At 39.2% G+C, this 21,623-nt stretch overlaps 1 protein-coding gene across 2 annotated transcripts in view; it reads left to right on the top strand.

Annotated features, from left to right (window-relative positions):
* IGF2BP3 (insulin like growth factor 2 mRNA binding protein 3) overlaps window positions 1–21,623 on the top strand; it is a 119,312-nt gene that overhangs the window by 74,664 nt on the left and 23,025 nt on the right. The window contains exons 4-9 of one of the 2 annotated variants that reach the window (XM_045564330.1): window positions 4,766–4,817; window positions 4,910–4,973; window positions 12,864–13,145; window positions 16,753–16,887; window positions 18,562–18,684; window positions 20,410–20,545. In XM_045564330.1, coding sequence (XP_045420286.1) covers window positions 4,766–4,817; window positions 4,910–4,973; window positions 12,864–13,145; window positions 16,753–16,887; window positions 18,562–18,684; window positions 20,410–20,545 — 792 coding nt within the window. The remainder of the gene's footprint in view (window positions 1–4,765; window positions 4,818–4,909; window positions 4,974–12,863; window positions 13,146–16,752; window positions 16,888–18,561; window positions 18,685–20,409; window positions 20,546–21,623) is intronic. The other variant, XM_045564331.1, reaches the window with a different exon arrangement.

The following is a 21,623-nucleotide window of genomic DNA, read 5'->3' as shown; positions in this document are numbered from 1 at the left end:
ATCCACGAAAATGTAGCTATTTTGCAGCGGTTGAGGCTCACGCAGAGGAAATCTGACAACATTGGAGGTACAGAGATAGTTTTTCTACTACTTTAAATTAAAAAAAAAAAACTAGGCCATTTCCTGATAACGTTGATCTTATTTTTTAACACTTTTATTGAGATATAATTCACATACCAGAAAATCCACCATTTAAAGTGTACAGTTCAGGGGCTTTTAGTATGTAAACAGATATGTGCAACCATCACCACAGTTTTAGAACATTTTCATCACCTCAAAAGGAAGCCCGAAGCTGTTGCTCTCCACCTCCCGTTCTCACCAGCCCTAAGCAACCACTAATCTACTTTCTATCTTGACAGAGTTCCCTATTCTGGACAAGTCACACGAATCTTCTGTGGCTGTCTCCTTTCACTTAGCATAATATTTTCAAGGTTCATCTAGGTCGTAGCGTGTGTGAGTAGGACTTCCTTTTTATGGTTCAATAATATTCCATTGTACGAATATACCACATTTTGTTTATCCTTTACCTTCGTCAGTTTATGGGCATTTGGGTTTCTACTTTTGGCTAGTATGATCTTAATTCTTTTCTACTATGTTCAGGAAAGTGATAATATTTGCATTTATCATGTGACTTTTTCTGTGCTATTTCTATGTTTAGATGAACACTTTAAAAAAAACCCTGAACTTTTGAGGCTTTCAAGTCCTAAATACATAAAAAGGGGGATTCTAAAGCCTCAGAGAGGCTTTCATTTGCATTGATACCCTTTCTCCCCGCCAATTGGAATTAAAAACTTACTTAAGCGTAGAGAAATGTTTCCTTTCCAGCTTGAGTAAAATAAATTCGTTTAGTTATGGGAAGTTTGGTTTCTTAGAGATTTGTGGAAGTGTTGGACATGTACAGTGGAAGGTTTTTGTTTGTTTGTTTGCCTTTAAACAAGACTTCAGAACAAACATTTGTGGCTGACATTGATAGGAGCATTAGAAAATATAGATGTTCAGCTGGGTGCAGTGGCTCAGGCCTGTAATCCTAGCACTTTGGTAGGCTGAGGTGGGAGGATCACTTGAGCCCAGGAATTCGAGACCCGTGTGGGCAACAGAGAGTTGATGGTGCACACCTGTAGTCCCAGCTACTCGGGAGGCTTTGGCAAGAGGATCACTTGAACCCAGGAGTTGGAGGCTGCAGTGAGCTATGATGATGCCACTGTACTCTAGCCCAGTCTCACAACAGAGTGACACCCTGTCTCAAAAAAGAAAAGAAAAGAAAAAAAAAAAAGAAAGAAAATACAAATGTTCTAGGAACTGAGGGGAGAGAAGAACCCAGGTTAGGTAATTTGTGACAGGTAACACTGTCGTATCTTCCTACTTAATACAGGATTAGACAAAAAGTCAGAACCTATCCAGAGTAAGTTGTTTACTCTCCAGAAGTTTAGTGGGCTGGAATGGTGTGTTACAATTTGGTAGTCCTGCTTGACATAAAAGAGAATATTCAGATAATGCCTGCTTAATAAATTGATGGAAGACTGGTAACTATAGCACTGCTCCATCATTTGGCCGTTGGAAACCGTTTTAAGATTTAGGAATTGTGTTAGGCTATTGACAGCTCTCCCCCCATTCTCTGTTATTACCTCCAAAACTTGTGCATAGAACTTTAAGTAAGACAACAAAGATAGAATGAAATACGTCCATGGTGTCTAGGTAAAACCCTGTGGGTTGTTAATTTGTTAACAGCTGGGCCACCAAGATTGATACTAGGTCTATTTCTTTTAAGGATTATAGTTTCTTTGGTTTTAGAGTCAGGTTTATTGAAGTAAGGTTTATGTACAATAAAGTTCACCATTTTTAGCGCACAGGATTGTGCTTTCTAGTTGTTTTTCTAAAGATTTTGCACAAAGGATAGTACGGTACCATTTATTTATTCTCAGAAATAGAATGTTTATACACAATTCTTATTTTAAGAGAGTAAACTCTATGTGATATACACAATAAAAAATTTTTTTTTTTTTTTTTTTTTTTTTTTTTGAGACAGAGTGTCACTTTGTTGCCCGGGCTAGAGTGAGTGCCGTGGCATCAGCCTAGCTCACAGCAACCTCAAACTCCTGGGCTTAAGCGATCCTACTGCCTCAGCCTCCCTAGTAGCTGGGACTACAGGCATGAGCCACCATGCCCGGCTAATTTTTTTGTATATATATTTTTTAGTTGGCCAGATAATTTCTTTCTATTTTTAGTAGAGACGGGGTCTCACTCTTGCTCAGGCTGGTCTCGAACTCCTGACCTCGAGCGATCCACCCGCCTCGGCCTCCCAGAGCTAGGATTACAGGCGTGAGCCACCGCGCCCGGCCCACAATAAAAATTTTGATGTATATTTCCTCAATTTTTAAAAATATTTTTCCTTTAAACATACCACTGGTAGGTAAATTGATTTTTGTTAAAGGTAAAGTTTACTTATTTATGTGTGCATATATCTAAGAATATAATTTCTGTATCACGTTCTCAGGGGAGCTTTTGGAGAACATTAGTTTTATCAGCGTTATTGTAGGTTTAGTCAACGCTGTTTATAGATGAAGTTATTTATTATAACTTTTGTAGTATTGTCTCTAGGAATAATGAAAGTTAAGGTGGTATAAGCTAAACTCTGTGGAGGCTAATGTATTTAATTACTGAACAAAATGCTTTTAGGGAAAATTAAGAATGATTATCAAATATACTAAATTGGCAATGGTCCCCTCCTTATTCCCTGCACCCCTCCCACCCCTGCCTCTCAACACATTCAAGCTGCTGTAAAGCTCTACTATTAGTGTGGCTTTCATTTAAAAGCTAAATTTTAAAATGGTGGATGTACCCTTCCTGCTGCCTTAATTGCTTAAGATGGAGTGAATTAAAACACCTTGTTTGAGTTCTAACTTACGTATGAAGTAAAACATTTTGGTTTTAAAAACCTTCTCAGTTTTATTTAAAAAATGTAAGTAGGTTGCCTTTTCCCCCCATTTTAAGAAACTGCCTGTTGTATGTTTTCTCCTTGAATGGCATTATGAGAAGTTTCCTATTTTTTTTGTCTTTATAAAATGTATCTGTGATCAACATCACATGGCCAATTCACCTATAAAACAGATGAGCACTTTTACTGAGAGTACTGTTCCTAGTAAGCTATACCAGGACTTCCTCCTGTGAAGTATTCACTTCACTTACGAAATATTTGAATGTCTTTTTGTGCCTGCAAATTCTGGTGCTGGGGATAGAGAGCAGTAAACAGAATCTAACTGTTCTCATGAAGCATACATACATACATACTAGTGGCTGAGACAGACAAATGGAATTTTGTGTGGTAGCAATTAAGTGCTCAGAAGAACAATTTTTTAAAATTAAGCTTTATGACTTAACAGTAACTATAATTAGAGACAAAGATTAATGTGCTTCTACTGGTATAGACCACTCAAAGGAAATTCAGCAAGTCAAAACTTAACTATGAAAAGGCATTCCATTCACAATTAGGTATTAACCTTATTTAAAAGAAAAAACAAAAAGCTCATCCCCAGACAAACCTTTATATAGATTTCAAATTGGAACCACTATACAAAAGCCTAAAAGATACCACGTACAATAAGCATTGCTTTAGATGAGATTGCTTAAAAGTTTTGTATGAAATTACCATAAAAATTTAGCATGTTTCTTAATGGTTTGTTGTGTCCTGGGGCCAGAAAACATTGTGAAGGGGCTGCCCTTTAAAACTTGCAATTAGAGGCCAGGCAGGGTGGCTCACGCCTCTAATCCTAGCACTCTGGGAGGCCAAGGCAGGAGGATCACTTGAAGCCAGGAGTTCAAGAACGACCTGAACAAGAGTGAGACCGCGTCTCTATGTTATTAAAAAAAAATTATTAAAAAACTTGCAATTAAATTGGTGAGTACGTGGTTCACGGTAATTTATAGAAATTTATTTTTCTAGTTGCAGTTAGATTCTGACAGAAACATATTTTTTTTACTTTTCAAGAAAAAATCATTACAGGTCTTGGAAACTAAGGACACCTGAATTTGGTTTACATTGATGAGATGTACACCTGCAGTGGATACTATGATAAATTTATAGTTACTGTTTTAACAGCCACTCCATTAGAATAACATGCACAGTATAATAATACAGCTACAGAAATGTGCAGTTTCAAATTTTACAACCCAGTATAGATTTAGAGATGTTCACTTCATTTTATACCTTTTCTATCTACATGTTTATAACTACTTATGTTGGTCTTTAATTCAAGATTCCAGGTAGAGTGTCAACTGTGCTTTCTTCATCTCGCTGCCTGCCTTGAGAGTAGTCTGTTCTGTTATGCCCACTAGAGCTGTAAAAGGAAGTCCTTTGTAAAGGAACATCTTACAGACAAAACGTTAGTTTCTTAACTCAGGCACCTATCTTGTGACTTTGTATACAAGGAGGAAGTATGATGATGCGTTCGTGAACGTGTGAGAAATATATGCTCCTTCTCCTTCTGCCCCAGGAGCCTGGTGGCTGTGGCTTTGAACCCTTTGCTGAGCCACTGTTGCTTCTTGGCCATAGGAAAGGAGGTTAATGCCAGAATCTAGGAACGAGCAGGAGAGAAGCCCACTGAGCTTGCCGTTTGTCCATCCCGTAGTTCTGTAGCCCAAAGTCCTGATTAATTTTTCAGCTCTCTTCTATCACAGTTACTTAGTGACCTAAAGACATATTCATTCCTGCCCTTGCTAATAACTTGGGAAACTCAAAATTTATAATTTTCTCTCCCCCTCCTGATAGGTGCTGGATGGTTTACTAGTCCAGTATGGAGTGGTAGAAAGCTGTGAGCAAGGTACATGTCTTCTGAATTGCTTTCAATTTTGTAAAAGGAAGGAAGTAGAAAGAAAACTAACTTTTCTTCTCTTCGTTTTTGTCTTCCTCTAGTGAACACTGACTCGGAAACTGCAGTCGTAAATGTAACCTATTCCAGTAAGGACCAAGCTAGACAGTAAGCGGTTTAACACTTTTTATACATATATATATATATACTAATTAGGTTACGTATAGTAAATTATATTTTGTGGCCTTTGCAATTGAAGGACTGGTGGATAGCAGAAAAGAAATTTTACTTTGCAAAATTTGACCCTGCAATGGTCCCCTTATTTGTTTTTTTCAAAGTTTGTCTAGCAAGAATCTGCATTGGTTAAAGTTTTTATTACATTTTCAATATATCTTTAATGCCAGTAATAGAATGATCTAGCATGAGGCTGAATTATACCCTATTTACAAAAAGCTTCGGGCCTGGGTATTGTTGCCAAATTACAAAAAGTCTCCCCCTCCCCTTTATTGGTATGATACATATAATACTGCTATTTTATCTAAAGCTGGTAAGTTGCCCATGTGTTAAACTAACAACAGTGTTAAATGTTAAATCTTGTTCACTGATTTCTCTGATTACTGTTTTCATTTGGAAATGTGTGGACATTGGACCAGTGGAATTTGCTATTAGATTTATGGAAAAAGTATATTCCAATTCAATTGATAGGCAATATTTTACAGATCAAATGATCTGCCCTAGGAGAAGATAATTCTGTAGGGTTTGAGTGATCTAATGAACTTAATGAGCACTAGAAAGAGAATCGGGGTCCCACAAATACTACCTTTGACAGTACATGTCAGAATATGAACACGGAGGCATGGCACACAAATTGCCCCACAGCATAGCACTGTCAGCTGACTACAGAAGTCTTAACCACCTCCAGATATAGTACAGGGAGGAACAGACGCCTGTCCTCTGTGTGGGAAAGCTGAAAGGAAAGACCAGGCTGCTCACCCTGACCCCTAAAGGAGAAAGGTGAAACAAGCTGCAAAAGAGTACTCACTCAGGGTAGTACTCTGAAAGGAAGGGTAAGACTGGGAAGAAGATGGAAATTTATATAACGCAAGTGGAACTTTATTTTTTAAACTGACGATATTCACATGGTTCAAAATTTTAAAGGTCATGTAGTGGAAATCTTCCTCCCAGTATTGTCTCCCCAACCTCGTCCCTTGTGTAAGAGAACCATATGGAAGACAAATGCAGGTGTATTTTTCCTCCTTTTACACAAATGATACCATAATATTTGTCTTGTACATAGAAATATATTTTTTATAGTTGCATACTGTTTGTATGGCTGTAGAATGATTTATCGCAATTTGGATATTTAGGTTGTTTCTAGTCTCTTGCAGTTATGACCAATGTTCTATTGAATCTCTTTTCATGTGTTACTGTGCATGTGTGTGAAGATATCTGTAGAATACATTTCCAGAAGTAGAATTGGATTTTTAATTTTATCCTTTGTAGAGCTTGGACTAGTTTAAATTCTCCTCAGCGTTGTGTGAGAGTCTGTTTCTCCATACTCTCCCCAACATAGGACTTTATCAAGCTTTCCCATCTAGTAGGTGAAAGTGGTATCTCGTGTTAATTTTCATTTTTCTCCTGAGACTGAAGGGTTTTATTTAATACGTTTAAATATATTCTATTTTTTCTTCTATTTGTATTCTTTGTTCATTTAGCAAATTTTAGCACTGTTTTTATGAGGTCTTGGACATTTTAGAAATTGTGGTGAGTTGTAACACAAATTGATTTTTACAAATTTTGTTCTTCAATCATATCATGGAAGAAGAACAGGAAAATTGAAACTTTTATACCCTCAGTAGATTTGGGGGACAAAAGTGAGCACAGTGAAAAAGCAAAAATTCCTTTTGCCTTATATGTTTTGCTGTTGGAGAGAAAATTTGGGATGATATGATAAACCCAAGGATGTCTGGAGACTGCCAGAGATCTGTTCTAGTTTCCTTATTTGAAAATGTGGGTGAGGCTATCCAGCTAAAGGGGGAAAAATGCTTAGTTTGACAGCTTAGTCAAATTGGAGACATAATCTACATAGCTGTTAAGAGACATAAGATGAGCTTTGGTGTAGGACGAGTTAATTGACATTTAGCCCCTATCCTTAAAAAAAAATCTGGAGCGTTAAAAGAGTACAAGCACAAAAAAGCTAGACAAGGTAGTCAAGGCAGAATTATTGCTGAAAATAATACTAACATGACAGCAAGCTGAATGTGGACACATTGACGTTCTCAAAATTCTTTATAGTGGTTGTTAGAGATTGGCAGGCTCCTGTTGATCCCAAGGAGGGCAGGAAAAGGCTGTTAAGGATTGTGTAATTTAGCAATTAGGTAACTTAAATCAATTAATCATTTCAATTAGGGAAGTAGTCATCCTTGCCCTTCGAGTAATATTGAATCAGTTAACATTTATTGAATACTATTGACCAAAAGCTGCCAATGAATAAAGGGAAAGTGTCCCTATCCTCAAGGACGAGCCTTCCAGTGGTGAAAGGAGAGTATTTGGAGAGGGAACACCCAATTTTATTAATAGTTCCTGCCTATGTCAAGTTGCCTTATAAGAATAGTGTTCTCACCCTTCCCCAGGAATTCTAAAGATCGAAGAGAATTAGAAAGCAATTGGGTGTTTAGAGAAAGATAATAGATCTTTAAAAAAATGGCAAACTCAGTTTTGTTATACAATGTTATGAAAATTGTTGTCTATTAGAGTTTTCTAATAAGGTATATTTTGTTGTTTTTGTTTTGAGACAGAGTCTTGCTCTGTTGCCCCTTCTAGAGTGCAGTGGCATCATCAGCTCACTGCAGCCTCAGACTCCTCCTGATCTCAAGCAATCCTCCTACCTCAGCCTCCAGAGTAGCTGGGACTACAGGCACCACCATGCTGGGCTAATTTTTCTATTTTTAGTAGAGACGGGTTCTCTCTATCTTGAACTCCTGGCCTCAAGTGATCCTCCCATCTTGACCTCCCAAAGTGCTGGGATTACAGGCATGAGCTACCACACCCAGACATAATAAGCTATTTTAAAAAGGGATATGGAGTACTTCTTATTCTGTGAGGAGAATTTTATTTGAGGAGCATTGGGTGTAGTGAAGAAAGTGTGGGCTCTGAGCTTCAGTTTTTTCAGCTTCAAAATGAGGATTAAAAAGTAATAATTGGGAGGCTGTGAGGAGGTAGGAGGATTACTTGAGGCTAGGAGTTTTAGACCAGCCTGGGCAACATAGTGAGCTCCTATCTCTACAAAAACTAAAGAAATATATTCATGCACATGTATGTACTCAAAATTTTTATAGAAAATGGCCTTATCAAAAGGCCTGGCACATAGGCACTCAATAAATAGTAACTTTTGTTTAACCCGCTGGTTCTGGGCTGCTTCTAAGCAGCTTGAAGTGTCTTCCAGCACTTGTTCCACGAAATCCTGAAAGCCTGCTCTGTGGGCTCTAGCCTGACAGCCTGCTTCCTTAAACCAGCCTGGTGTCATTTCTCCATGCCTTCCTTGGCAGGCCACCCAGAGCTCAATCTTTAGATAATGAGGGCTGCATTCATAGTCTCAGTTTTCTTTTCTGAGCATCTTGCTACTTGGAGAGCTATGTGACTGGGATATGCTTGTGGAGGTGTGAGTAGAGCTTGGAGGTTTCGAGTTGAATTCCAGAGTCAATGCGCATGGAATGGACTCTGTCACCACTTTTCTCGCTGTGACTTAGTCAAGCTAATCTGTGATGGTTCATCTCCATCTCTGATATGGGAATGATTACAGTCTTTAGCCCATGAGGCTGTTGAGAGGAACTAAGTTATTGCCTCCAAAACACTTATTATAATAGAGCTCAAAAGTTAGCAGCTATTCATTTTCTAATATGTTTTATTGCTGCTAATAACTCTGTTATTTGCTGAGGAGCTAGGGAACTAGTTTTAAAATGTTTGTAGTGGCCTCTGTTACTTAAAGCTCTATGAATGCCACTTTTAAGAAGATTTCTCAAATATGGCTATGTCTCTAAGACAGAATTTAACATGGAAATTCCTGCCACCTTGTGGCTAAGATAAATCAAAGGTTAATAGCACACATTTCAGGTAATACATATGATTGTTTTAGGCTTAAGTATTGAATTCACAACTTTTTAAAATAATGAAATAAATAAAAATAAAGCTTTAAATCTTATTAGGTTTTTTTTCATTAAAAATAGAAGTGTTAGTGAATGCACCTTTTGTTCCTTGGAGCAACAGAGGCGCACTTATCACCTCTTCCAGGGGTGCTAGTGTAAAGCCGTCCAGGACAGACTTCACATCGGAGGATTTGCCGTGTGTGACAAGAAACAACCCCTTACAATGTTTAGGCATTTAGTTCTTATACTTTCTCTTGTTTAGGATGTTTATTATACTGATGTTTATTTTGTTAGGGAACATGAATGTCTATTCATACTTTGAAGCTATCATTGCAGCTCCTTGACTGCAGTGTGGGTAACTACATTTACCTGTATCATTAGAAGTGTTTGAAGTAACATGGCCAATAGCTAAAGGGAAGAAAATTCTCACGTAAACTTCAAAAATTATGTAAATAGAAGATTTACCGTGGAAAAAGAAATAAAGCAGAGAAACAAAAAAATTTCTTGCCATTTTGCTGTTCATAAATAGCTTATCACTGTTAAAGTTGCCAGAGTTTTGTAGACTTTGTCCCATGAATCATAACTTTCAAAATTACTAAGATTATTCTGCAGAGTTTTATGGGTGGTTTTTCATTAAATATATTTATGCCATTATCTATATATACCATCTCATCTTCACTATAGTTAATAAATCCAGTTGTCTAGCAGTGGCCCCAGACATGTTTGGCACCAGGCACCTGACTCATGGAGGGGGGGGGCAGGAGTAGGAGGTGGAGCTTAGGCAGTGATGTGAGCTATGGGGAGCTGATGGGGAGCGGCTGTAAATACAAATTTCGCCCGCTAACCTGAGCCACTCATCTGCTGTGTGTGCACCCCCTTCCTAAGTTTCAGGGAAGACAATTTTTCTGGAGCCCAGTCCCTAATAGGCCATGATACTGGTCCGAGGCCTGTGGGTTGAGGACCACAGCTCTATTGTACATTATCAAGGGTGTTTCTGGTTTTGTTTTTGTTTTTGTTTTTTTTTTTTCCTTTTAGAACCAACTTAGTCATGAAGCCCTTTGTAGGCAAATACATATTTGGACTTTATCCATAATTGTTTCCTTAAGGTGTACATCCCTGCAGTGCTATTACAAGGCTTTCAATAATTATTGCTGAATTGTATGTATGAACCTCTTATTCTTGATACAAGGAGAGAATTTATGATGTTTCAATAATGCTTAAACCTCATTTTGTTAGGACCTATGTGTGTTATACAGCAGTGACATCTGGGAATAAGAACAGGGAGATTTTAGACATAGAATTTTAGAGCTGAAAGGGACCATAAGTCTAATCTTTTAGTTTTATAGGTGAGGCAGCTAATGCCAAACAGGAAAATGACCTTTCCAAGGTAACTTGGCTGCTTGATGTTCAAGTTGGACTAGAATTGTGGTCTCTAGTCCATATGCTTTTTCACTATTCAGATCTGTATGTGTGGACTGTTGGGTAAGTTTAACTTCTCTGAGTCTTGTTTCTTTCTTTCCTTCCCCCTCATCCTCAAGCTGAACCATTACTTCTATCAAGACCCTTTCAGGGCTGGCATGGTGGCTCACTCCTATAATCCTATCACTCTGGGAGTCCTAGGTGGGAGGATCTCTGAAGCTCAGGGGTTTGAGAATAGCCTGAGCAAGAGCAAGACCTCATCTCTACTAAAAATTTAAAAAATTAGCTGGGTGTGGTGGTGCGCGTCCGTATTCCCAGCTATTTGGGTGGCTGAGGCAGGAAGATCACTTGAGCCCAGGTGTCTGAAGTTGCAATGAGCTAGGCTGATGCCACAGCACTTTAGCCTTGGTGACCGAGCTAGACTCTGCCTCCAGGAAGAAAAAAAAAAAAAAAAGATCCTTTCAGCTCTAAACTGTGATCCACCCCAGTAAAACTTTTCATCAATACAATTAAGTGCTGCCAGCTAACAAAATTACTCAGCATCTTCTGCATGACTTTTAAAATAGCCTCAAGAGCAGAGTCAAGTAATGGTGAAAAACAGCATCGTGAACATCACGCAACTTAGGATAAACATCCTTGTTCTTCTGAACTGATTGCACATGTTTAGAATTAATTATGATGACAGTTGTTTATCTCATGCCTTACATGTGCTATAGATTTGGTGAAAATATTCAAATTTTTCCCCACGAACTCAGCAGATCACCCACCCTATGACATAGCTGAATACCAAACTTTGTGCACAGAAAGATTTCAGTGGTTGATTTAAAATTCAGAAACTTAGGATCTTTAGTCATGAGAACGTCATTGCTCTGCAGTTATTATACTTCTGTACTTTTTAACCTGTGTCTGAGTTTGGGGCACGGTGGTTTGAGGGGTCAGGAACTCTGCTTCGTTGGTGGTTAGACAGCTGGATCCGCCCGAGAGGGGCTCTCTGCTGTCTGCCTGCAGCAGCCTGAGTTTGGAACCCTTAGGGCTCTGGACTGCACAGTAGGTACGGGAGTATGGTGCCATCCGACCTCCTGAGTGACAGAATCTTTTCTCTTCCGCTCAAAGAAAAATCATTTTTAAAGCAGCACAATGAAATTTAGAAGCTATAGTTTTTGCCATGTTGTGACATGTGACTTTAGATAGTTCCAGAATATTTAGAAGTATCTGGTAACTTATGTGTTTACCTCTGTTTCTACTCATAGAGAAGGATGTTTGTCAGTCTCACTAAAGAAAGAAGTTATGTGGTTTTTTGTAACATTACTGACTTAATTTCATTCTCTTCTGTAGCTGGCAGTACTGTTTATAATGGGAAAGGATATGATAGTTCACTATACTGCCTTTTATTCCTAGATAGAGTTGATTTCTTTGGTGGGTTCAGGTTTCCTTTATTTTTTTTTCTCCAACAGAACTTTCAATGATCTGTACTCCCATGACTTAAAAAAGGTTTAAAGTTGCTTTGAAGGAATCTCTAATTGGTTGAAACATTTGCGACTCCAACTTCCTATAATATGCAAATATTAAATTTCTCAACTGTTGTCTTCCTTTAGAAATAACCAAAATATTTCAGGGTCCTTAATCCACATTCTCTTAAGAAAAAGGGGGGACTATAGGAAAGTAAAGAGCAATATGTTAACGTAAGGTTCTGTCATCAGGACATTGGTATAATAAGTGTGGTAGTGCCTGCTGTCATCCTGCGAAGCTTATGAAAAGAATGCCCTGACACAGAAATCACATCAAAATGTCCCAAGACCTTTTGTGTTTGAAAAAAAGCAAGCCACAGAGCAATGTCCCTTATGACCACAATTGTGTGATTGATGGATGGATAGATTAAAAAGTAACTTCATTTTCTTTTTTGGATTCACCCCTGCCTCACTGCCCCAAATATGATCATAACCTCTGCAAGGCCAAGGACCTCTGTTTCTCGGGAACTGGCTCATAATAGGTACTGAGATTTTGAGTGATTGACCATCCTGAGTATTAAATTCTACCCGTCTCTTGTGAATGGCTTAGAGATATTCGTCCATTGATTCTTGAAATGTTCTAAACACCTGTATTATTTTAGAGGGTGCAGTATATAGAGAGGTATATATTTCTAATGTCTCTTGCATTCCGATGTGGAAGCACTAGCCAGGACGAGAACTGCTCGTTCTCTTCTCTCTTGCTGGTTGGGTATTCCTAGCTGCTGCTAACACTAACCTCATGGGTTAAACTTAAGAGTCTGACAATGTGCAGATTGTGTACATCAAAGGAAAAATGTGGGAGCTGGCGGTGATCTGGGGACCGAGGGACGATTGTGTGTGTTTTGGGTTTGCTGCTTGTGCAGTGGCTTTATTCAGAAGTTTTAGAGCCAATAATCCTGAATGAAAGAGATGGGTGTTGCTTTGCTAAATGATTTGTTATATTGCTTCATTTCTCTTCCTACCCCCTGTCCCTTGTCAACTTTCAGAGCTTTAGACAAACTGAACGGATTCCAGTTAGAGAACTTCACCTTGAAAGTAGCCTATATCCCCGATGAAACAGCCGCCCAGCAGAACCCCTTGCAGCAGCCTCGAGGTCGCCGTGGGCTTGGGCAGAGAGGCTCGTCAAGGCAGGGATCTCCAGGGTCAGTGTCCAAGCAGAAGCCATGTGACCTGCCTCTGCGCCTGCTGGTCCCCACCCAGTTTGTTGGAGCCATTATAGGAAAAGAAGGTGCCACCATTCGGAACATCACCAAACAGACCCAGTCCAAGTGAGTATTGCTGGGTGTGGTGGATGTCAGTGCCCTCCCCTTGGAATCTCAGGGATAGAGTATGTTGTTCTGGTACTTGGTGCCCTTCTGCAAATGGTGATGAGCCTTTCTTGTACAGTACTAAGAATTGCAAAAACCTGGTGATTTGATATCTCAGTGTTCATTTTGTATAAATCTGGGGCCAAACCTTAATCTCAAAGGGAACCTGAAATTTTCACATGTGAATGGAAAACAAATGATACTAATCCACTTCCGGTTAGGGAGGCCCTGGCAGACAAAAGGGCAGCTTCTAGGTTGTTCTCTGCCCCACCGTGCATCCCCTACCTGCCTGCCCTGCTTATAGAAGTGATTTTCTGGGTCCAAGCCATTTCATCTGTGGCCTCAGCACAGAGACGGTTTTTCAGTTTTTATGTGAGTAAAGAATCGCTCATCTTACGGTGATAAAGCCATGTAGTTAGAATGGCTTTTTCTTTAGAATGTTGTTTGATGGTTTTAATTGGAAGGTTTTAAGGGGTTGGCAGATTTCCGTACAAATGTTGGAGCTAAATTTTCAGGAGTAGGAAGCAGGGACTATTTGCTTCTATTTACCACCATGTACCAAACAGAGCCCCAGTGCTAAGTCCTTTGCCTGATACAGAGAAGCCTCTTGTATTTGTCAAATGAATGAAAGGACGATGTGTGAATTATGTTTGAAGCCTTTTACATGTATCTAAGATACTTTCTCAATTCAGAAGCTCTAGTGCAGTATATGTTAGTTGTTTTGCTTTCTAAACCATACTGTTGTGCAATATGTGGATATCTTGACCCAGAGAAGTTTGGTGATGAGCTCTCACCCCATCCCCAGCCCTGTAGAGTGGAACAGGGCACATCTGTGGACCTGCTACTGCTTTATCTCCCGAAGAACCTGTGAGTGTACCATGAAGTTGTGTACAAACAATGTCATTCCCCAAGCCTTGGACCAGCCACAGAAATGACTAGGTTATTTTGCCTTTTAAATTTAGAAAGGAGAATGATTTCATTTTATGTGATCTGAGGAATTAAGCATAGTCTTTGTCTCAACGTTAGAACTGCGGTGCTGTGTGTACCTTCGTATGTGTCCGTTCCAACAGGCTTAGGAGGATATCCGTTGTCATCATAGGCACCGTGTCTATACCGAAGTAGCTGGCCCATTTTCTGTGCAGAGCTAAAACGAGCTGTGTTTAGTGATGGTTGCGGGCCTGCTCCTCCTGCAGTTGTGTCTGCTCCTGCCTTCTCCTGCTTTGAAGCAGGAGATGTTTGGTGCTGGTTACCTGTGTGCAACTTTAATGGCCCTGACCTCGCCATGTGGGGGGTGAGGAAGACAACTGAACCAGAACCCAGAACAGTTTGCCTGGCTTTAATCTTAAAATTTAAGGGCTTCTTGCCTCTCTTGATCCACCATTAGTTGCAGAAACTTATTACATGGCTTCCTTTTCTTGTCGTATGAGGCAGATGAGAGTTACTTTTCGAGTTACTCGTTTCCTTGTCAGATGAAAGAGCTGTGACTTAAATTGAACTGTTTGTTTTACTTAAGGCAGGAAGATGGGGGATGGAGAAGAAGGGAAGTGATTTTTGTTATATCCGATGATTCATCTGCAGAGCTCTGCCCGTGGATTGAATTAACTCTTGCTGTTGAAATTAGTCATCATCAGAACCTCTGTTTCTGGAATGGCCTCAGAGGGCCACCCCAATCTCCAAAGCCACTTTCTCTTCTCTCAGGGTACCAGAGTTTAGTAGCCTTTAACACAGTGAAAGGGTGGAAATAAACTGGAGGGAGGAATATTAACATGTTACCAGAAGACAAGCATCACTGGCAGTCATGGGGGATGGAAACTGAGGCTGGGAGGATAGTCCTCAAGATTGGGGCTGTTATTATAATACCTAAGATGCTATTTTTTAATTATTTCTAGGTACCCCTTATTTGTTTCATTTCTACATTGTCCTTACTTTTGGTTATAAGTTTTATGTCTAAGGTAAATCTTCAGTTTCAACCAAACATTCAAGAAAATGAAAACCAAACCTTGATGTTATTGGCATGATGAAGTGGTCATTCTCATGGCCACAAATTATGTAGCTCTTCAGCTTTGAGTGTTTGAGTGGCCAAAAGTGCTCAACAAGTACTTGATTTTCCATAAAACACACATTTTTGGGTATTTGGGGTTTTTTTTTTTGTATGCTTTCTAAACAACAGCAGACTTGTTTTGTATTTGATTGAAAACATGCAAGTTAAAAATTATCTCACCCTCTGAGGTAGCCATTATTAAGTTGGGGATGTATCTTTATAGGACTTTTTTGTTGCATCTACTAACGTGTAACTTTTAAAGATCATGTCATGGTATGTATTGTATTTTTTCACTTAAGATTAGGACTTTTTATGGTGTTGGTACCTATAATTTTATGTTATTAAAAAACAGCTGTATGATATGGCTATATTCTTATTTAACCATCTCTTCTTGATGGGCATTTAAAGGTAATTCTAATTTTCTTTCTGTCTTTTGTAAATAGTGCCACAGTGAACATTCCTCCACCAGTGGTTCTCCACTAGGAGCAATGTCCCCTCCCCGCCCTCCAGCAGGCAACTGGCAATATGAGAGATGTTTTTGCTGTTGTATCTGGGTGGGAGATGTGCTATTGGTATCCAGTGGGTATAGAGATCGGGGATGTTGCTAAACATCGTACAACACACAGGAGAGCCGATCCACCACAAAGAATGAATCTAGCCCAAAATGTTAATAGTGCTGAGGGTAAGAAACACCACTCTTGACCCATAAAGAAGTAGAGTTCTTGAGTCAAAAGGTGATAAGCATTTTGCCTTTGATAGGTCCTGCCAGTGTGCTCCATACTCCCACCCAAAGTGTGGGTGTGCCCTGTTACCTGCCATCTTGCCAATACTTAGTCTTATCTATCTTAAAATGTTTTCAGGTCTGGAAGAAAATGACATCTTGTTTTAATTGGCATGTATATAAGTACCAGTGGGATTAAACATCATTTTGAGTTTATTGGCCAGTTGCTTTTCTTTGTAGTAGAATTGCCATTTCTCTGGGTCCCATTCCTGTTACTATTTGTTGTAGACGGTCTTCTATCAAGGAGGCAAAATGTAGAAAGAACTTTGCAAAGGGAAAGTAGATGCGTGAAATCTGCTCATACAATGCATAGAATAGTAGATGTACTGTGCAGAATAAAGAGTTCGACCTGGCTTGTGGGATCCCAACTCCATCTTTCTTAGCTTGTGCTCCAGTTCCTATTTGTTTTAGAACAGAAGAGATCTTTTTGTCTGAATCCAGGCTCTTTGACATGAGACTTTTTTTTCTGTGGCATCTAAAAGAAGATCTAAGTACAAATAGCTTGGGGAGCATGAAAAGAAGTTCCTGCTTAATTGGACTGAGGAAAGAGCAAGGGGAGTATTCCTGGAATTAAAACTTGTCTCTAAGGCATCAGTGTTGACAGCTTATCAAGAGTTTATGCTCTTGAGGGAAGTGAGTCATCTGCTCTTTGCCCAGAAGAGCTACAACTTCGCAGTGTGTGATACAGACTGTTGTGACTACAAGCTCACGGCTCTTGCTTTCCTCTCTGCTTGTGCCACTGTCAGGATCGATGTCCATCGTAAAGAGAATGCAGGGGCTGCTGAGAAGTCAATTACTATCCTGTCCACCCCCGAAGGTACCTCTGCAGCTTGTAAGTCTATCCTGGAGATTATGCATAAGGAAGCTCAAGATATAAAATTGTGAGTAAAGAGGGTTATCCCGTGAATGAGGTTGATATTCGCGCTGTTTTATTGTGGATTTCTGTGACACAGTTCTTGGGAATTGCCAACAAACAAAGGGAAACACTGTCCCGGTGGGCTACTGTAGTTGGCACGACTGATTTGGTTGTGAAGAATAAGCCTTTTAAATACTTAAATATTTTTATTTTCACGCGTGCTTGGATATTGAGTGAGTAGGGATAACGGGGAAGAGAAGTCCAGCTGTAGAGGCGGCAATTGGGGATCGTAGGAAGCCAACCTAGAACCAAGAAGTGTCCTTGGATTCACCCAAGACAGAGGCCCCAAATCCTCACTCATCCTTTACTCAGAGCTGGTTGGAGCTCTGTTCTTGTCCTCTGCCCAGCCCCACCCTGGAGCAGCAGGAGTGTGGAGGTGGGGAAGTCCCTGATTCTGTGCTAAGGTAAACTGGAGGTTTATCTGTGTGGTGCAGACTGGAACTCGAAATACCCCTTCCACAGGAACTTCAAGGGGAAACTGGGTTGTGTTCCACTTTTACTGCACGGAACCAGCCCTACACTAAAAGCGAAATTCAGAGTCAGGTGCTGGAGTTAGCCTGGGGGGGGGACCTCATTACCAATATGTCATTTGTAGAGACCCTTAAATATGTTTTAGTAATTAAGTGTTATATATGGATGCTGTATTATGGGAATGTAATTATTTTTAGTATAGAGAAAAATAAAGGAAAAATCCACTATTTGATAACCCTAAGACATTTCTAAACAGTAATATGCATATGACTTAGAAATTCAGAAAGGTACATAATGAAAAGTGAAAGTCCCCTTTCGGGTCTTATCTATCCCCTTCCCTCAAAATGTAACCGCTGTTGAGTTTTTTCTGTTTCCTTCTATAAATTATGCCTGTATCTCTAGGTATGTATTTTAAAATTTCCTACTAGGATTGTACCGTTTTGCATTTTTACATTGTGTTCTGGTATTAGAGGTTTAGGAATAAGGGTTTGAATAAGAGAATCCATCACTGAAGATAGATATTCCCTAATGTGAATAAAAGAAAAACTATTTAAAAAATTAACTTCTATCCAAATACTTGCTAATATTTTTTCATCTCTCATATTCATGCATTACTAGAATGTAGGCCAATTGTCAGCAAATTTTTTGTTTTGAGACAGAGCCTCACTCTGTTGCCCAGGCTGGAGTGCAGTGGCATCATCATGGCTCACTGCAACCTCCAGGTCCTGGACTCAAGCAGACCTCCTGCCTCAGCCTCCCAAGTAGCTGGGACTACAGGTGAACGTCACCCTGCCAAGCTAATTTTTTTTTTTTTTTATATATTTTTAGTTGCCCGGCTAATTTTTTCTGTTTTTAGTAGAAACAGGGTCTGGCTCTTGCTCAGGCTGGTCTTGAACTCTGGAGCTCAACGGGTCCTCCCTCTTTGGCCTCCCAGAGTGCTAGGATTACAGGTGTGAGCCACCATGCCCAGCTTGTCAGCAAGTTTTTATTTTTGTTTTGTTTTTTTCCCTCCACCTCCCCCTCCCTTCATCAGGAAGTTTTAAGTGGTACTTAACACAATGCTTCCCAGATAGTAGATAGGATGTAAATGTTTAATGAATGAATATTGTCTTTTTACCCAAGAGTAGGTTTACTTACTCTAATTCTATGATCATTTTTCTATTTACAGCACAGAAGAGATTCCCTTGAAGATTTTAGCTCATAATAATTTTGTAGGCCGTCTTATTGGTAAAGAAGGAAGAAACCTTAAAAAAATTGAACAAGACACAGACACTAAAATCACCATATCTCCGTAAGTACTGCCTTGCTTTTGCACTAGAAAATTTTCACACACTGTTTTTTTATTTTTATTTATTTTTTTAAGAGATAGGGCTAGAGGGCAGTGGCATCCTCATAGCTTACTGTAACTTCCAACTCCTGGGCTCAAGCGCCCTCCTGCCTCAGCTTCCCGTTTGGTTGTTAAAACAACAACAAAAAAAGAAAACTACAAAGTGGTAAATATCTTAAGTGATACTACCTTGTCTTAAATCTTATGCTCAGAAAGGGGAGAGTTTTAAAAGAAAAACTCTTAAAAGCTATTCTAGAAGCAGCTATTCTAAAAATGGTAATACAAAAATGCTTGGCAAGCCTAGGTGGAGACTGGAGATTAGAATTACATACTACTTTAAGTACTCTGTCTTCATTATATAAATGTTTTCATTTTTAGCAAGTTTTTAGAAAAAGTTAAGGAATAATATTCCATTCATCTGGCTCAAGGTTAGCCTACAACATTTTACCAGTAGTGAAAATAGAATTTACAGGAATATGAGGAAGAGCTGCACCAATATTCCATATCCTTTCAGCATACATACTTCTTCATGGTAAATATCTCCTGTTGCTTTTCGTCTCAAGGCTGTTGTTGACCAGCTTAGGCTTACATGTTCTCAGATATAATTTGTGGTAGATTTTGAAGTCTCACCAGGACCTGAATCAAACGGGGAGTTCCTGAATATTGCTGCTGCCACCTAATTCTTTTGTTATCTAGATGGTCATCAATGGACCATTTTTTTAAATTTAGTCAAAATGGATTGATTTATATTATTTCCTCCAGCCTGCTTAAATCTAAATTGTAAAGATACTGGGAAAAATTAAGTTTAGACACATGAATTCTGGATTGTGATTTTGGAATATCTCCACAATTTTTCCTTGTTTGGTGACCCAGAAAATGCAATTGCATGGGAATGCCAATTATACCTAGAATTGGTCAGGACAGACTAAGAACATGCTTATTAAAGGTTATGTACTTCCTTTTTGTTTTTTTTTTTTTGTTTGTTTTTTTTTTTGAGACAGAGTCTCACTCTGTTGCCCGGGCTAGAGTGCTGTGGTGTCAGCCTAGCTCACAGCAACCTCAAACTCCTGGGCTTAAGCAATCCTTTTGCCTCAGCCTCCCGAGTAGCTGGGACTACAGGAGTACACCACCACGCTTGGCTAATTTTTTCTATATATTTTTAGCTGTCCAGATCATTTCTTTCTATTTTTAGTAGAGACAGAGTCTCGCTCTTGCTCAGGCTGGTCTCGAACTCCTGACCTCGAGCGATCCTCTCGCCTCAGCCTCCCAGAGTGCTAGGATTACAGGCGTGAGCCACCACCCCTGGCCAAGGTTATGTACTTCTGGTTCTTGGTTTCCACTAAAACCTTCCAACTGTTCCTTTTTAATTCACTGTTAAATTGTGAAAGGGGTTAAACTTTAAGTGGTCAAGAAGTAAGCTATGTTTAAAACATGGCCTTCATCAAACTATATACAATTAGTAATTTTTACCGAGAAGGTGGGAGGGGAAGTATTTTGTTCTGTCCTGCAACTCAACAGTTCTTGGATTTGCATATTTTGGGGCTCATTTCCGATCATGTTTGACCACCCACTTTTGCATACTGCCAGGCTCCAAAATTTGTTTTTAATTGCCATCTGTGGCTGAATTATTAGTAACTGTCTTTTCCCTCTAATTTTCATTCTTTTTCCTCGCTCTTTTTCATTCCATAGATTGCAGGAATTGACGCTGTATAATCCAGAACGCACCATCACAGTAAAAGGCAATGTTGAAACGTGTGCCAAAGCTGAGGAAGAGATAATGAAGAAAATCAGGGAGTCTTATGAAAATGATATTGCCTCTATGAATGTTAGTTTTAATAGGACAGATATGTCTTTATTTTGATGAATGGTTAAAAGGTGTTTATTGCATAAATATTGATTTCTTTAGTGGTGGTGTCATTGAAAGTGGTTCTCATTGATTTTTAGTACCACAGCAAGTACCCTGGGATAGTAGGGAATATAGTAGCTTTGACACTAGGCTTGGCTATCCCTGTGATTTTAGCACATTATTTAGTCTTTCAGTCTAAGCTTCCTTCTCTGTGATGTAAGGCTAATATCTACCTACAAAAGGTTAATATAGTACCTCCCTTCCCATGTTAATTTGAGGAATTTAGTGTAGAAGGAATGTGGGCTTTTAGAGGTATGTGAACTAGGTTTGAATCCCATTTATGAGCTGCAGCTCTATTTTCTTGGACAATTTGCTTAGTCTCAGCCTTAGTTTCCTCATCTGTCCAATGGGGCTACTACTTACCTTGCATGTTTATTAGGATTACAATAGAGATAATGCAATGAAAGTTAATGTTAAGATTACAAGTTTAAAATTTATTTGATAACTCCAGTAAACCTTGGGAGATACAAGAATTTCAAACGACAAAACCATCTGTGTGGTGTATCTAAGGCTATTAAATATTAAAGCAAATTGCTGACATTCCTTAATGGATGGAATGGTGCAGAAAATGGAATACTTCAAAATTCCATCTTAAATTTTGAATTAAATGATTTAAAATCAAATTCTTAAATTGGACCAGTCATCTAAAACAGTAAACCTCTGAGAGGAGGGAAATGTGAAAATGTTACCTTTCTGTAAAGAATGTAGAATGCTAATCATGTCACCCAGATGACTGCCTGCCTTCATATTCTAACTGCTTGTCCAAATGTTTTGGAGTCAATTGGGATTAAATCCAACCCCCACAGGCCTTTTAAAAAGATTCTCAAGTACACTCAAATCTCAATTCTCTCTACATTACTGCCTCAACGCTTATAAAATTAAACTAAATTAAAATCCCCTTAATGGCTCCTATATCCGTTCCAAAGATATGTTTAGTTGTAGTGGTTACATGGGGATGGGAACAGATTTCCAAAGGACTCGACTTTGTTTTAGGCCT

This window comes from Lemur catta, chromosome 11 (assembly GCF_020740605.2).
Source record: "Lemur catta isolate mLemCat1 chromosome 11, mLemCat1.pri, whole genome shotgun sequence".
Lineage (NCBI taxonomy): Eukaryota > Metazoa > Chordata > Mammalia > Primates > Lemuridae > Lemur > Lemur catta.
This window is presented reverse-complemented; position numbering and strand designations above follow the sequence as displayed.